This window comes from Lichenostomus cassidix, chromosome 3, assembly GCF_008360975.1.
Source record: "Lichenostomus cassidix isolate B80296 chromosome 3, HeHo_3.0, whole genome shotgun sequence".
NCBI classification, from domain to species: domain Eukaryota; kingdom Metazoa; phylum Chordata; class Aves; order Passeriformes; family Meliphagidae; genus Lichenostomus; species Lichenostomus cassidix.
This window is the reverse complement of record NC_139483.1, coordinates 27,389,330-27,405,070: the sequence shown is the minus strand read 5'-3', so window position 1 is coordinate 27,405,070 and position 15,741 is coordinate 27,389,330. Positions and strand designations below refer to the sequence as shown.

The 15,741-nt window shown below is 48.6% G+C and overlaps 1 protein-coding gene across 6 annotated transcripts in view; it reads right to left on the bottom strand.

Annotated features, from left to right (window-relative positions):
- Positions 1 to 6,447: 6,447 nt before the first annotated feature.
- The window catches only part of LOC146439338 (uncharacterized), a 57,037-nt gene continuing 47,743 nt past the window's right edge, over positions 6,448 to 15,741 (bottom strand). For 3 of the 6 annotated variants that reach the window (XM_085055049.1, XM_085055051.1, XM_085055048.1), the window contains one exon: positions 6,448 to 8,243. In XM_085055049.1, the coding sequence (XP_084911175.1) occupies positions 8,115 to 8,243 (129 nt within the window). In that variant the 3' untranslated portion in view covers positions 6,448 to 8,114. Of the gene's footprint in view, positions 8,244 to 10,902; positions 11,356 to 15,741 lie in introns of those variants that run through there. The other 3 variants (XR_014850756.1, XR_014850755.1, XM_085055050.1) reach the window with 2 other exon arrangements.

Below are 15,741 nucleotides of genomic sequence, written 5' to 3'. Positions count from 1 at the left end.
CCTCACTGCATTACAGACATGATGCATCGTCTCCCCTTTCCTTGGCTTCATTATGAGGAATGAATCTCCCCCGAGACCCTAATTGCTTCAAATGCTCTCTGCTCTATTTATATTTGATTTTACCCAGTGGTTTCAAGCAATACTGATCCTGAATGAATGTTGATCTAGGGCTGTATCCTGGCTGACATCTGCTTTGAAGGAGTTGTGTGCAGGTCTGTTTGAGTAACATTACACAGGGCAGAGAGGACTCTGCTCTTCAATTAGAGGCTTTATAATCATCTAGTCAATACGATGTTTTTCTTCACAGACAGAGCCATGTGACCACAATGGTTTTCAGATCTGTGGACTCAGTTTCAGGCTAATGTGTATCTTTCCCCTATCTTTGTGTTGGGTCCTTGCCTCAGCTGCTCCCTGCTCCAGTTTCCCCCTCACAAACTGGTCATAGTTCCCCTCACTTTAGCCAAAGTGCTGCCAAAACCCACCCTGCCCTATCTGAAAAGGGAACTTTCCTGCCCTGCCTGGTGGAAATATCTGCAGCAGGCCCCACTGCTGGCAGCCCTGGCATCCAGAAGTCAGCAGAGACAGGGAGGAACACTTGTTCCCTCCTCGGTGCACACAGACCTGCTTCATGGTCTGGGCAAAGCAGTGCCTCCCCTGTGCTGCTGCAAGGACAGAGGCACAGTTCAGTCTGTGGGGTGGTGCAGGGTGAGGGGCAGGAGGAGCATGTAAAGCAGACAGATGGCTACACAGCCAGCCTGGTTATTACTAGAATAAATTGGGTAAATCACAGGCTAAGCAGTTGCTCTCCCTGCGGTAGAAGAGGATCTGACACTGTGATTGAAAATTAGCAGCATCTCAGAAGCAGTCATGGCTGGGAAGCTTGCTGTGCAGGAAAGCTCCACTCAACCAGGTGCTGCACTTGGACTGTTATTACTGCACCTTCAACCACAAGAACAAAATGTTTTGGACATGCTAATGACACCAGGAGAAACAGGAGCATTTTGATTTGCTAGTAATTGTAGTAATTATTTGCTACCAGGGCAGACATGGATACAATATAATGGGTCTGATTATTTATCAGCATTCAACTCCAGAAAGAAAACAATGCTGGTAAACAGCAGAGGGTTTATTTTGGGGAACTGTTTAAAGCCAAGAAAGGACAAAACATCTCTCTTCAAAACAGGGCCTGTGGTGAAGATCTGAAAAAGGCTTTCAGGATTCACAAGAGCTGTATATGATTGAGGTTTGGCCCTGATGTGTTTGGCTTGGTGGCATTGCCAAGGCCAGGTTTGCTAAGCAGCCCACCCTTGGGCAAGACCCTCACCAGCATATTGCCAAATGTCACCCATTGGCAATAAAACCACCCAGGGTAGAATGTTCTGGCAACCCATTTTGGAAAAACCTGGCTAAGATGCTTCAAACACTTCCAGGAGCATCACAAACATGAGAGCTGTAGGCACACCAGGACAGGTCTCACACCAGCAATACTCACTGTCCCTCAGTGGGGAGCAAAGGCCTGTGACACCCACTGCTGTGGCCTGCCAGCAAGCTCTCAGGCCACTCTAGACCAAGGACAGATGCTGACCAGCCTGCCTTGGAGTGTCTGCAGGACATGCCAGGGCAAGGTAGACATTGCTCCTAGGGAACCCTTTAGTAGAAAGCAACTTTCCCCCTACTGCAGATGGCAGCCCCTTTCCTTCCAAAGGGCTTTGTTGTCTCCATTGACCTCCCCACTTGGCACCCAGCTCCCATGGCACTTTTGGTTCCTCCACTCATCCAGCCTCGGAGCTGCTGTGCTGTGATCGTGTCAGATAGGAACATGCAAGCAGTGCTGCCCAACCCACTAACAGACCCAGCTATTACAGCAGGCACTGATGGGAGCAGCCACAAAAGCAAACAGAGCTTTGAGCTCCTCGTGTGTCCAGAGCTGCCTGCACATCCTGCCCCGGGTTAACTGAAAACATGTGGTCAGGTCCTGCCAGGCTGGCGTGCAGCCACAGCCAGAGTGAGCTCTCAAAGCATCTACAACTTCTGTTTCCTCACCCCTTTGCTTGAATAAGTGCACTGAAATCTAGCTGAGGAAATGGTGAGATACCAACATGCCTAAATGTTCTCGTCATCACTGATGTTACTTCTGCAGAGCCTTGCTGCTTCAGCTGCATGCTCTTCAGCTTGCTGGGCTCAAGTTTACCATGTGAGGATTACCAATCAATGGAGGATGCTTGCCCTTGCATTCCTCATGTTCCTAAATTTCAAAAGATAATTATATGCTTAATATACCCATCATAAGACTCCAGCAGTGCTCAAACCAAACTCACTTTGCTCCTGTGACACATGAACGCTGGCCTGCCACCCAGGGCAGACCTCACACACTTAAGAAACCTGAGCCTGAGCCATGTCTTTGTGAACAACCTCTGCACACAGCAGCCATGGATGATTCAGGCTCAGCCTGACTGTGGCAAGGAGCATGATGGATGCCAGACAGCCCTGATAACCCAGGGTTCTCCTAGCAGGCCCCAGTATCCTTACTGAGGGCAGAGAGGATCTGTAGGATGCCCATTTGCAGCCACGCAGATAGATCAGCGAGCAGCCCAGATTTCAAATACTCCTGAGCAGCAGCTCAGCAGGTCAGTGGGATCACCCCTGGCCTCATCATCAAACACTTGAGGGCCAAGTCACCCCTGAGGCCTCCACATGGAGAAATTCTCGGAAGTGTAAAGGCAATGAAGATGCATACAAGGCAGTGCTGGCATGGCAGGGGTGGTTGCTGGTTTGGAGCTACCTGGCCAACCTTGAAACCCAGCAGGAGCAGACCCTGCCACTGAGAAGGGGGAGGAGATGGGACTGGCACACAGCAACCCACCCCAAAAAAAGCCCTTATGTCACAACCCTCCTCAACCAGGGGTGCCATTTGTTCATGCAGTTTCCTAGGGAGTATTCTTCTATTTTCTTCTTTCTCTCTTTTCAAGTCTATAGCTGTGTAAATACTAAGCAGCCACAGCATCCTGTGGCACAGGGTTCCCTAGTGCAACCCCACACTCTGTGCAGATCTGCCTCTGGTTGTTTGCTTTGAACCTGCCACCTGCTACTTTTGTTTGATGTCCCTGAAGTTCTTGTCTGAGAAGCAACAGAATACAATCACACTCTAATTTGTATTGAGGTTGCTTTGTCTTGAGTCACTGGTATCCAGGTGCCTGCTTCTTTTTAATTCAATGGTGAAAGCTCCCAAGTGCCTCAAGGGCACAGATCAGGCATTTCCAATTTTTTCTTCCCTTTTCCAATCATTACTGGTGTGATGCACTGCAAAAAGTCTGCCAGTTATTACCACTAATGGTAGGACTGCAGAAACAGGAAAGAAATATTCACCACCCTTGCCTTAGCATATATAACCCATCTGTATGATCTCTGTGCATCACTGCCTGCAGACACCTGTGAACACACAGCCTCATCCATGCCCCTGCCCAGCACAGGCTCCTCTGTCTATGCTCCAGATGCACATCCACAGCATCCATCCTTCCAGACCCACACTTGCATGCATGCCCCTTAACTTCTCCAAGACATCCTTCAGCTTAAAATATAACTAATATGCCATAAATACAAATGCCACAGGCATATAAATGCCACTGTAAATGCACTCTGTCTATACACCTGTGCTGTATCAGCACATAATCCATTCAATCCTAACTTGATACACACCCTTGAATGCATTCTTCCACCCCACACCTTGCCACAACACGCTACACAGCTTCAGGAAGAGCAAGGAAAAGCCCGAAGTTGTTTGAAGGAGATGGTCTGTCCAGCTGGAAATTCAACTTCTCTGTTTTTCCTGTGTCAAGCCATGTTGCAGTGGCCTCCATCGAGCCTCGGGAGAGAACTCTGGTCCCAGCAGCACTACCAATTTTGCCTGTTTTCCTAGTCAATCCCATAGGTAGCCAGATGGGTCAACACTCAGCACACAGCTGGAAACAAGGTGGAGGGTGAGTTTCCCAAGCAGCACTGCGTTTTGTAGCACAGAGGTGGTGAGTGGGCCACAGATGGGCTTCACATGGAGGCCTGCCAAAGACTGACCCAGGTGAGGCAAGGGCACTCTGCTTGTGGTGAACGTAAGAGGACAGAAATTTCTGCACAAATGAAACACACAGAGACAGAAATAGATATATCACATGTGTGCATACATGTGCATACATATATATAAGGAAATGTTTGGACGACAAAAACAAGGTATGATTTTTGTGCTGGCTGCAAAAGGAATCACCGAGGCTCAGAGTACACATATAACAACCCCCTTTGCCACTGCTGTGACCTTGGTTCCTCTCTGTTATTTTTAAAAGGCCATAGCATTAACCAAATTAATTTACTTTAATTGGAGAAGAGTATTAGCTTAAATGGTCCTGCTTAAATCATATAGAAGCCATAGCCAAGCGCTTCAAACAGCCGCTTGTCCCCATTCACCCTCCTGCAGATGGTTAACACAGCTGAGCTGCACTTTGGCACAACAGCTCTGCTCTCTTCACAGGGTGTTTTCTGCTCAGAAGGGAACCACCTGCACATCTCCAAGCAAGATGGCTCAGAGCAGACAAAGCTCTCAGAAGTTACAGGCTCCCCACTGAGCCAGGACCCAAACATGGTGGGAAGCCTAACACTGGAGCCAGGAGCTCCAGAAAAGCAGAAGTCCTGAGGGATGTACGCCAAGCTGACCATGCTCACAGTGCTTTGCTCAGACCTCAGCTGGCATCCCTGCCCACGCTGGTGGAGGAGGGAGTGTTTGCATAAGCTGGTTGGGAAGCCACAGAGGTGAACAGCTCAGCACGGATGGATGCCAGAGGCAGCAACAGGGGGCAGTGGCTGCAGCAAGGAACGGCGCTCCAAAGACCACAGCTCAGCTCTGAGTTACCTGGTTTCTGCTCATAGCTCCTGCAGTGGGCTTTGGGAAACTGTTTCCACATGCCAGGGTCTGGAATTCAAAGGAGGCAAACATCCTCACTCTCCTTTGTCAGTAACATTGGTAACTACAGCAGAAAAGCACCCTGTAAGATCTTCATGGATACCACTAACCTGCTTTCTTTGATCTTCAGAGTTGTTGCCATATCCCAGCTTCTCACCATGTTTCACCACAAAAACTGCCCTGTTTCATCATTAAACTGGAGGCCCAGCCTCCGGTTCATGGGAGGGCATGATTGAACTAAATGCAAACACATGCTGGGGACCCAAACAAGAGCCCCAGGTGCAGCAGCAGCAGCTCTACCCCCAGCTCACCCTTGTCAAGGGGCTGGCTGTGCACTGCCGAGCTGTGTGCCAGCTTCCCAACCTTCAGTGGCTCTACCCTGGCTTTGGAGTGCTAGGTGTCTGTACCTCCAGCCTAGTGGATACAAGGTCAACACACCCCTCTCTATGAATATACAGACCAGACTTATAACAAGCTTGACCTGGCAGAAGCCTACTGATGATCACAGTTTGTGGAGTCATAGCCACCACCATGGTTTTGAATGGCATCTGGGGTCCCAAAGGTGGGTGCACTGAGCCATCGGGCTGTGCTGGAAGAAATATCCCAGAGAAAGGCATTCTGTAAGGGAGGTGCAAGAGAAAAGGCTTGGGGGAGCAAGGAAGTCACCATACAACCCTTGCAAAACTGGCCAAGGCCAATTAACAAGCTGCAGCTGACAGAGGGGAGGATTTCAAGATAAGAGAGATGGCAAGAAGCCTAGAGGAGATCAGAGCTTGGAGGGAAAAATGTAAAAGGCCTCCTGGGAATGAATCTAAGTAGGACTGCTAAGGGAGTTTATCCTAATATCTCTCAGGAGGCCTTGGAAAAGGGGACATAGGTAATAGCCTTGTGAGATGCTGGTGAAGATAGAGTTAGGAGTGGGGGAGAGACAGGAATTAGCTCAAGCAGATAGCAAAGGGTGGGGAATGCACATTACAAGTACCCGAGATGGAGTTTTTAGAGCAAGTTCTAGAGGAGGGGGTGAACTATAGCTAAATTATGGAGGAGGAGGAAAAGTGCTCTGGCTGTAAACAAAACAGCTGAGGAGAATCTTGGTATAGAGACGCAAGACTTCCTGAAGTTAAAATTTAAACCACTTGGGTGGTTACCCACCCTTCAGTTTTGGGGGGATGGAGACTAGTCAGGTTACATTCAACTCCCAAGGAACAGGCAAGTCACCCAAAACCCAAAGCACTGCATTAGTGAGGGAAGCACCAGTGAGGGACAACATACCATACCAGTGTACCACACCTGAATGGAGCAGCTGCACATGCAAAGAACCTGGCATTCGTTTTGGAAAAGCTCTTCATTTTCGAAGCCATTCACTTGCAGATGAGGCCTCCGTGCATTGCAGAGTGCTTGGGACTGGCAGCACTGTGTCATAGCTCACTCTACTCCATCCCCTCCTATATCCCTGCCCACAAACACCTAGAAAATGGCAAACACATGAGACCCACGAGAGGTGTGAATATAGCAGCTGTTACACTTTATTTCATTGTGGGATTTTTTATTTTTTTTTTTAATTTTTCCTTCTGATTGAAAAAGAAAAGACAGAGAAAAGTTACAAAAGTAGTAAAAGGCAACGAGATCGGCAGGACATCCCTGTTCCCTGCTCCCACCCGGGGCAAGGGAGCCTGCCCCACCTGCAGACTGGCAGGAACACACCTCTGGGCCCCAGCACCTTGGCAGCTCTTGCTGAGCAAAGCCTGAGGCTGCAGGGCCATGCAGGGGCTGCCACCCCAGCCATTTGCACAAGGACTGTGCCTCTTAGACGGATACCAGGCTATGGCTGTCCCATCTCCTGAGCACAGGGATTTGGTCCAAAGGAGCAACACTTCCTGTCCTGCACTGTTCAGCTTGATCTGGCAGCAGTTAAAAAGCTTGAGGTGTGCCATCAAAACAAGATAAGCAGAATTTCTACAGGGGCAGGAGGAATCAGCAGAGGAATTAGGCTCTTGTGGGAAAAGGGCCTTGCAGGGAACCATGATGGTCTGCCAGAGGTCCCTCAACAGTAAACACAAGTGACCTCTTGGAGGTGGTGCTGGTGCAGGGGGTGGCCCAGCTGTTAGAGTCTGGAGCCAAAAAGCAGGCAGAGCAGGGATAGCATCAGCACTGACATCCCCTCACCACCCTGCCCAGCTACTCTGCCTGCCTGAATGACAGGAGTTAGGGAGAGGAGGGTGGGGTTAAATTCAATATTGGTTGAGTTTGATGGTATCAGTTACCTCCATCATCATGTAGTGGGACAGTACTATGAAGTGTTACATACCCCAGAACACAGACTGCCTCAGCAGAGAGGAGACCCATGAGAACAGAGTCATCCCTAAGTTCTTCTCTTTGATGATGCTGAGAGGACTGAAGGTGGGTGCTGTGTTTTCCTGGATGGCTCAACACAGACCTTTCATTCTAGAATTTTATTCTACCCCCTGATTCTACACATGGGAGTCTCATGTCTCCCATTTCAATCTCTTTTTGGACAGTATTACTGAACAGCCAGCAGATCATCTGGAATGTACAGCTAGATATGCCAGCTACCCCTCCACATACCTCCCTGATCCTAGGGTTTTCCACTTAGAAGAGCTTGATGTACATGCAATTATAACAAATCTCAGAGAAGGATCTTCTTGTTTTGCAAGTATCTCTCTATAGCCTCTTTCTCCAATCCTGAGCTCACTTCCGAGTGGGAGAAGTGTCAGGTGTATAGCAAAGCACTGTAGACACAGGTATCACTGGGAAATTGACTGGATTTGGTTTCACACCTTAATCACTCATCCCTGCTGCCATGCAGGACATATTAACCCCTGCACACCTCATGGATATCTTCAATTACCACCATCCCCATGTTTGACAATGCCTTGGTGGCAATTCGTGCAGTTTGCGGACCTGACTAGTTTGCTTTGCCCCGAAAGACAAAACTCACTCCCTTTGCCATGGCTTGGACACATCAGTGGTATGAGAACAGGCACTGCTGCAAAGCCATTTGCTTCCTCCTGCCAGAGCGGCTGCATTGCAAAAATGTGTCATTGGCCCCTTCTTTTTCCACCCCTCCCCCTGGGTATCACCACCTCCCCTTCTCCCTGCCAGGCAGGACATTGGTTGATAGTTCCTGAGGTTTTTTGGAGAAACTCCTTCAGTAGGCACACGACGGTTCTTCCACTGGAGCTATCGGGCTCAGCGGCTTCAAGGTGCTGAGGGAACGGAAGGCAAAAGTGGAGGGATCATACATCAAGTGAGGCGGCGGGCGACCTCCGCTGATGCTCTGCAGGGGAATAAAAAGAGTCATGAAGTCAATGCTTATATAAACTGCAGACAGTGGAGTTCTTGCTTGAGTGCTTTGTCATAGCCCTCTCTGATACAGTTACACCTTCTTGAATAAGTGCAAGTGCTTTTGCTCAGCCAGCATTGTGGGATTGCTCCTCAAAGAATTAGGCTTTTTAGCAACAATTACCAACTCTACTGTCTCATGTAAGACAGAGGTTCATTTTAGCACTTCAAATTCAGGTCTATCAGACAGCTGCAGCCACATAGCAGCACAGTAAGACGATGTTTTGATGCCTCCACCTCTACTCTGCCCGAGTTTTAACTTGTCATTACAGTACAAACATACACTAATTTTCCCAAAAAGCTGCTCAAATTGTTTGTCTCACCCAAACAGACATAACAAATCAGAAAGTGTCCAAGCTAGGCCCTGAGTGCTGCTGTTACTGGAAGCCTCTGTCTCCAGGCTCTTGGTCACAGCTCAGCCCCACAGGGCAGCACCCTTCATGTCAGGAAAGACCTCTAAAAGCCAGTGTGGGTAGTGTTTTCCTGCCTAGTTGGTATCTCTTCTGCAAATTAAGATGGGCACTTGAAAATGGAAAATGCCAACATGGTGCTTGGCATCAGCTGTGCCTGGAGTTTCAGCCAGTGAATCATGCCCTGCTACATCCCCCTGACACCTTGGCCAGCAGCATAAGAAACAAGAGAGGCAGATTTAAGGGCCTTTACTCAATAGCCACCTGCTGTGGGGTTATATATGGTGTATGCTCTGGCAGGCCTCAGAGCTGGAGGGTAACATAGCAACCCCTATTCAAAGCTAAGGGGCAGAATAAATCAGCACATTTGTCCTTCTCCAGAGCAGAGAAGGTCCCCTGCCAGTGCCAAGAGGGAATGGGAACAAAGAACCTGGCAGTCCCCTCCATTTTGAAATGCCAGACAGGATTAGGGAAGACAGCTGAATCAGTTCATTTCTGGCAGACAGCAGACGAAGAGGCTGGGGAAAGATGGGTCCAAAGGACAGACAAAAGTCATCTACAGAACTCATCAGGCTTTGTGTGGGAAGCTGCCCTGCAGTTTCTCCCTGGGCCTTCTTCTGGGGCCAATGTGTGGGGCAGAGAGCCCAGGGCACTGCCAGGAAGACACGCATAGAACGAGGGTTGAACGAAGGTCAGGGATGTGAGAAGACACAGGAGGATGCAGAGATCCACAGGTGGTCAGGCAGCTGCAGGTGAGGCTCAAAATGCATGCAATCCTGCCTCTTAATCGTGGCACCTCTCAAGCAGCCACAGGATGACTGCTGACTTTCAGTAAGAGCAGAGAAGGGCAGAGTGAGAAGGGGCCTGTGCCCAACTGCAGGCAGTAACAGGAGAGGCAGTAACCTGATTGCCCCCATTCACAGCAACACCCTGACCAACCTGCACTGCTTCATAACCCTGAGCAATACAGGACCCTTGTGCACCTACTCCATGACAGGGCAGTACCTCTGCTACAGACCTTGCTGGAGGCAAGAAACCTCCAAATCCCTCAGCTTTCTTCTTGCAGAGAAGTATTTTTAGATTGGAGCTCCTATCCAGCTCTAGAGATGACCAGATCTGATCTGGCTTAGTCCAAGACACCACTTGGGATCACAGCATGTGGCGGTCTGGTCCTGATGAGTAGCACAAGGCACAGGTCTGTAGATCAATTTCCAGAAAGAAAACAGATAGAGCCAGCTGCCAGAGATGGGAACACACTCCTGCCACCCCACAGCTTGGGCCAGCTGCTGCCCTGCAGTCTGGGCAAGTGTCCTAGCCAGCCTGCCCTTCTGCTTGGACACACCATGCCTGGGAGTTTGCTTTGACTAGAGAAGGTTGTTAAGAGTTCCTGCTGCAGCAGGTCCCAGAGAGTTTGCCATAAACCTGCCTGACAGCCCCTGGTGAGCAACCCCAGGCCAGCTCCTGCAGAGGCTCCTCAGAGCGCAAACAATATGCACTTGACATTAAAGGCTCATGTGTTCACTCTAATGGCATTCAGACAGCTGGGTACCGCGCACAGAACGGAGCCTAATATGGGCCCTGTGCTAATGGAAATCATTAACCAGAGCCCTCAATTTGCTAAGCAATGTATTTACACAGCTGGAGAATGGCCCGAGTCAGACTCGCTCAGCTGCTGGCAGGAGAGCACACAGGCTGACACACACACACTGTCACACACACATGCTCACTTGCACACACTGACCTGCTCTCACATGCCTCAGGCTCTCCCCAGTACATGTGTGCTTCCCTGGTCACTCATCCACATCCCTCTGTGCACACGCAGTCCTCTCCTGACTGGGAAATCACAAGGAGAGCTGTTCTGCTCTCACAAATCTTGCCTGCTCGTGAAGTAACTGAAGCCATGCAGGGCAGAAACTTCGCGGCATCCAGGGGATGGTGGAAGGCACCGCAGCTCATCACTTGCTCGTACAACTGCTCAGAACACAAGATAGTTCCAGCACCTGAAGACACCCACACTGCCTCATTGCACACCTTATTTGAGTCAGCTGAGCTCCTAAGAGAGGTAAACTTGTCTTACACGTTTCAAGCAATTATGCACAGACCACCTTGGTCAAAGATGCCTCTTCACCCATGTACATGTGCCTACACCTATACTCTTGCCAACATGCACTGTTGTCACCAATACTGTAATCATCTTTAAATACAGGGGGCAAATAAGCAATCAGGTTTCAAGCATATCTGAAGTGCATTAGCAAAGACGCATACCTAAAGATAGTGAGTGGAGGGAGGTACCTCAAAGAAGGCCAGTAAGATTAAACACCACAGAAGAAACGCAGGATTTCAACTGTATCAGCAGCTCTCAGAAAACAGAGAAATGCACAACCGTTCCATAAACTCATGTGTAACATAACTGTACATTTCAGCAAGGAAAATCTACATAGGAAGAATATAAACATGTAATGCTAAATCTATTAATATGAAACCACATTCCTCCTAGAAACTAGTCCCTTACCTCTATGAAGTCTGGGAAAATGCCCCAAATGCAGATAATATAATTTTGGTCTCATGATTCCATAGAATCACAGTTCTCCTCTTCAGACAAAGCCAGAGTGTGCACAGGTCCAAGTGAGCTTTCAGCTGTGGGAGTGACAATCCCCACAGGAGGAGGGAAATGCAGTTACCCAACACGACAATGTCTTCGAAGGGAGTGGTATGCTGGGGTGATAGAAAATTAAGACAACTCTTTGGTCCTCTTTCTTAAGAGTTCTAGTATCCTGGTGGGATTCAAAACCAGATCAGTTTGTGCACTCTGCCAACCCAACCCTACTCAAGGCCAGTCGAGCAGAGGAGTCCCTTCTTTCCTACTCTTGGGCCCCAGGGGTTGGGAAATGCTGCTGGGCTCCGTTTAAAAGATGCTGCCTTCCAGTGGTGGGTGAGTGATCCCTTTGCAGCCTGTAGACTCACTTGTTAGAAGTCCTTTGGGATGAAAGGCACCACGTAACTGCAAGTTGTAAAGGCGCATCCGATTCCCACCACCACCCTGTGTGGAAAGGAATAAATCCCCAGAACAGCCTTGGCAAGGACAGATGCCTGCCTGAGATGCTGCCTGGTTGCGAGAAAGCCTCCTTGCCCAGGAGTGGGCAGAGCCAGAGGTAGCACTGATATTCAGGCAGGGCAGAGAAAGAATAAAGGCTGTCAGACTCCACAGTGGAACATTTACAGGTACACTGATTTAATTCCATTTTGTCCTCCTTCCTCTCACTCCTGCTAAGTATTAGAAAATAAACTTCACACTTCTGCTTTGAGGTGTGAAGCCATCAGCTGTGAGCAAGGGAAGGGGACCCACACACCTACTCCTAGTTACACATGTAATTCCAAACCTGGTTCTGATCAGCACACTTCCCATCAACTCTGCCTCAGTTTCTCCAATGCACAATACATACATGTCCTGTTTTCTACCAGAATAAAATTAATTTTCTTCCTAGTAGCTGGTGTATCCCGTGGTTTTGATTTAGGATGAGAATAATGGTGAGAGCAATAAATAAAACTATCAATCTATTAAACAGTATTTATACTAAGTTAAGGACTTCTCAGCTTCTCATGCCCTGACAGTGAGAAGGCTCAGAAGGGCATGAGAAGCTGGAAAGGAAACAGCCAGGACATCTGACCCAAATTGGACAAAGGACTATTCCATACCATATGATGGCATAAGCTGGTATTTTGCCTTCCCAAGTAACCATGATGCAGCCCTGCTTTCCTGAAGATGGCTGAACACCTGCCTGCCCATGGGAAGCAGTGAATGAATTCCTTGTTTTGCCTTGCTTGCATGTACAGTTTTTGCTTTTCCTATTGAACTGTCTTTATCTCAGCCCACAAGCCATCTCACATTCACCCTCCCAATTCCCTACCCCATCCCACAGGGGTAGCAAGTTAGCAACTTCGTTGTGGGGTTAAGCCATGACAGTACACCACAGCCAGGCAGCCGGGATGAACTAATTAACTTCTAGGTGATTCGACCTTCTGATGAGAGGTGATTTCTTTTCAATTAGAGTCTTGCTTCAGGCAGTTTTCAAGAAATAGTTGCTGGCAAGCAGGACCAGCTTCTCCAGCGGAACAACAATTCACATTTAACTGCTTATTCATTAACTCCGATAGGGCCTCTGACAATTTATTCCCGTCACTGACCTGGAGCAGCTCAAAGAGTAACTTTTCAAAGGCAAACTCCTTTCCTCCTGAAAGTCTGTCCTCCACCCCCAGGTTCATTTGGAATTTTACTTCAAAAAAATAGTTAAAAGATAGACCATAACAGAACTTCATTTTATGACTACTCTTTTCCCTTCTCTTCCAAGAAAAGGTCATCTCCAAATGTTGTTCTGACAAGGTACCCAACACTTTGCAGTTAGTACTGGTTTTTTATGTTTTTCATCACCCTCCCCTAAAAGACTGCAAGACCTGTTTTCCACCACCAACACAAGGCTGCCTAACACCTACTTCTTTCTATACCACCACACTGCAAAGAGCAGTTCAACAATTTACAAGCACATCGCTGTTCCTCTTGGAAAGGTTAAAGAAAATTTTTTTTAAAAATCAAACATTTGCAAAAGTGCGTGCAGAGTTGTCCGGTGGAAATTACCAGACTCACAGAGGTGCCACCAGACAGACAACACTGAACCTTTTTGGAAGGTACTTCAAAGAGCCTAGCAGATGCTTGTTGGTCACTTGCCCAGAAGCAGAAATAGCCAGTTTCAGCTATGGGTCCTTGCTGGCAAAAGCATGATAAGCCTTTCTTCTCCTCTCTCACACACACCTTTAGATATGTCTTTGAGAAAGCTGACTGCAAGCTTTGATTTTGCCTGCCTGACAACCTGAAGGAAAGAGGCTGCATGAATAAAAGGGACAGATGGGTCATTCAGAGGGGCAGGCTCTTGGTGCTCCCTGGCCACGTTGGGGAACTCACCACTCCAGGGTCCCAGTGAAGTTCATGCTCTGAAGGCAAAACAAATCTCTTAGGAACAAGTGAATGAACCCACATTTCCCTACTAGTGAGCTGTGCCTTGCACCCACCTTTTTTTCCTTCTGATAAGAAATTACCTGTGCTTCCTGCATACTGCAGCACTTCTTGCAAATATTACAGGTTCTACATGTGCCTGAGCAGAAGGAGAGGCAGGCACAAGAGTGGTTCCAAACACAGACACAGGCAAGGCACAATGTGGCTCTAAATCTCTCAACTGTATCTGAGTAGAGTCCTTAGCAGGTGTGGTTTGTACATAAGTGACACTACCTCATCCTCTCCTTCCTCTCCACCCTCCCCATTCCAGCCCTTGCTGTGTAGCAGGAACACCCTCCTCTCAGAGAGATCACACCAGCTGCCTCAAGTCCTCCTCCCTTGGGGCCAGGAACCCCAGGTACCATGCTTCCCACAGAGCCGGCGCGTGGTGTGTCCTTGGGCGTGTGCAGCTTGCAGTTTGCATGAGGCCAGGGCAAGCAGATTCCCTCTGGCCAGGCAGGCTGGCACAGAGCAGCACGCTGCTTACAACTTGAAGGGTACACAAATTAAACCTGCAAAGTGAGGATTAATTAGCCTGGCATGAGCAGGCTGCAAACACATGCTGACATGGTGCGCTTGCCTCTGGATAAACCGCCCCAGCTGTGGAAGCCAAGCGCAGGAAGTGGGTGTATTATGGGAGAAGTGTGTGGGAAAACAGGATTACAGCTCTAGGGACTGGGAGAGGCAACGGGTGCCAGGTTCCCACAGCCACGCGAACAAAAGGGAGCAGGGAGCAACTGCAGTGGGCCTGGATGCAGTGAGTAGATGTGCCTCATCAGCCATCTTGAAGCTGACAGAAAACAGTGGCTCTCTGCAACCCTGTACCATCCCCTACATCTCTCCCTGCTCCACCAACCAGGTGTGACCCAGAAGTCATTAAATCTGACCCTCTCTCTATGAAACAGGCCTTGCCACTTTGCAGTCCCTTGAACCATGGTGCCACTAGCCATAGCCACCATCGACACACAAGGCTGTCCCAGGAGCAACTCGGCTGCACCTCCCTTCTACCACTCCTCACCTCCCTCTGTTCTTAAACCAGACCCACAATCCACATCAGACCACAAAGTGAGAACAGTGCTGAAAATAGGAAGTCAGCCTCCTCACTCACCAGCCACTCGCTATTTTCAAGATGCTGTGTGGATTACAGGGCTCTTGGTTTTTCTACAAAGTCTGTTCTGCGGGCACTTGCATGATTCAACAGGTGCAAGGGCATAAGTGGCAGGAATTTATGAGAAGCAGGAAGCAATTAGAGTTCTTGTCCTTAAGGAAACAGAAAGGACATGACAGTCCCACTTCTACCTGCTATGGGCAGGCTAAAGGTTGGTTAGCCTTTGCCAAGAAATCCAGTAAAAGCCAGATATTTGGAGTATTTTTAAACAGACAGAGGCTACACTGGATCCTTCCCCACACTGAAGAAACTCTGGACAAAGCCTTTTGTCAGGAATTATTTAGAAGGGCTGAGGCTCTCCAAGACCAGCTATCATCTTCAACAGGCAGTTCAGTGGCTGGATTGGGAGAAACATGGGATACCCAAAGGAATATTCATGCTCCCACCTAGCAGAGGGCCTTCTCCATTTTGTTTAGCAGAGGTATGTCCATCAACTGGAGGCAAGAGATCACCGGGGGAACTGGAATGCCAAAATCTTCACGAGGGGCTTCTGACCGGCAAGTAATCCAAGGTTGTGACTGGCCAGGGAGGTGAGTCTCTCTTGCTGATTCTAAGGTCAGGTTCAGGTTTAGATGCTGTCACATACTAAAAACTACCACAAAGGTTGAGAAAACCATTAGTAAACTGCAGTTTGGGATTTCTGCTGCCTGAAATGCCAGAGCTGTTTATACTCATGGTATCAATAAGGACACAGCTCTAGGAACACAGCTTGAAGTTCTCCTCACCCTGTCTCTCCTCAGGAGAGCCACACTTTTGGCTGATTTCTCCATGTAACTCACTCTGAAATTGCAATCGCTATTTATCTGCA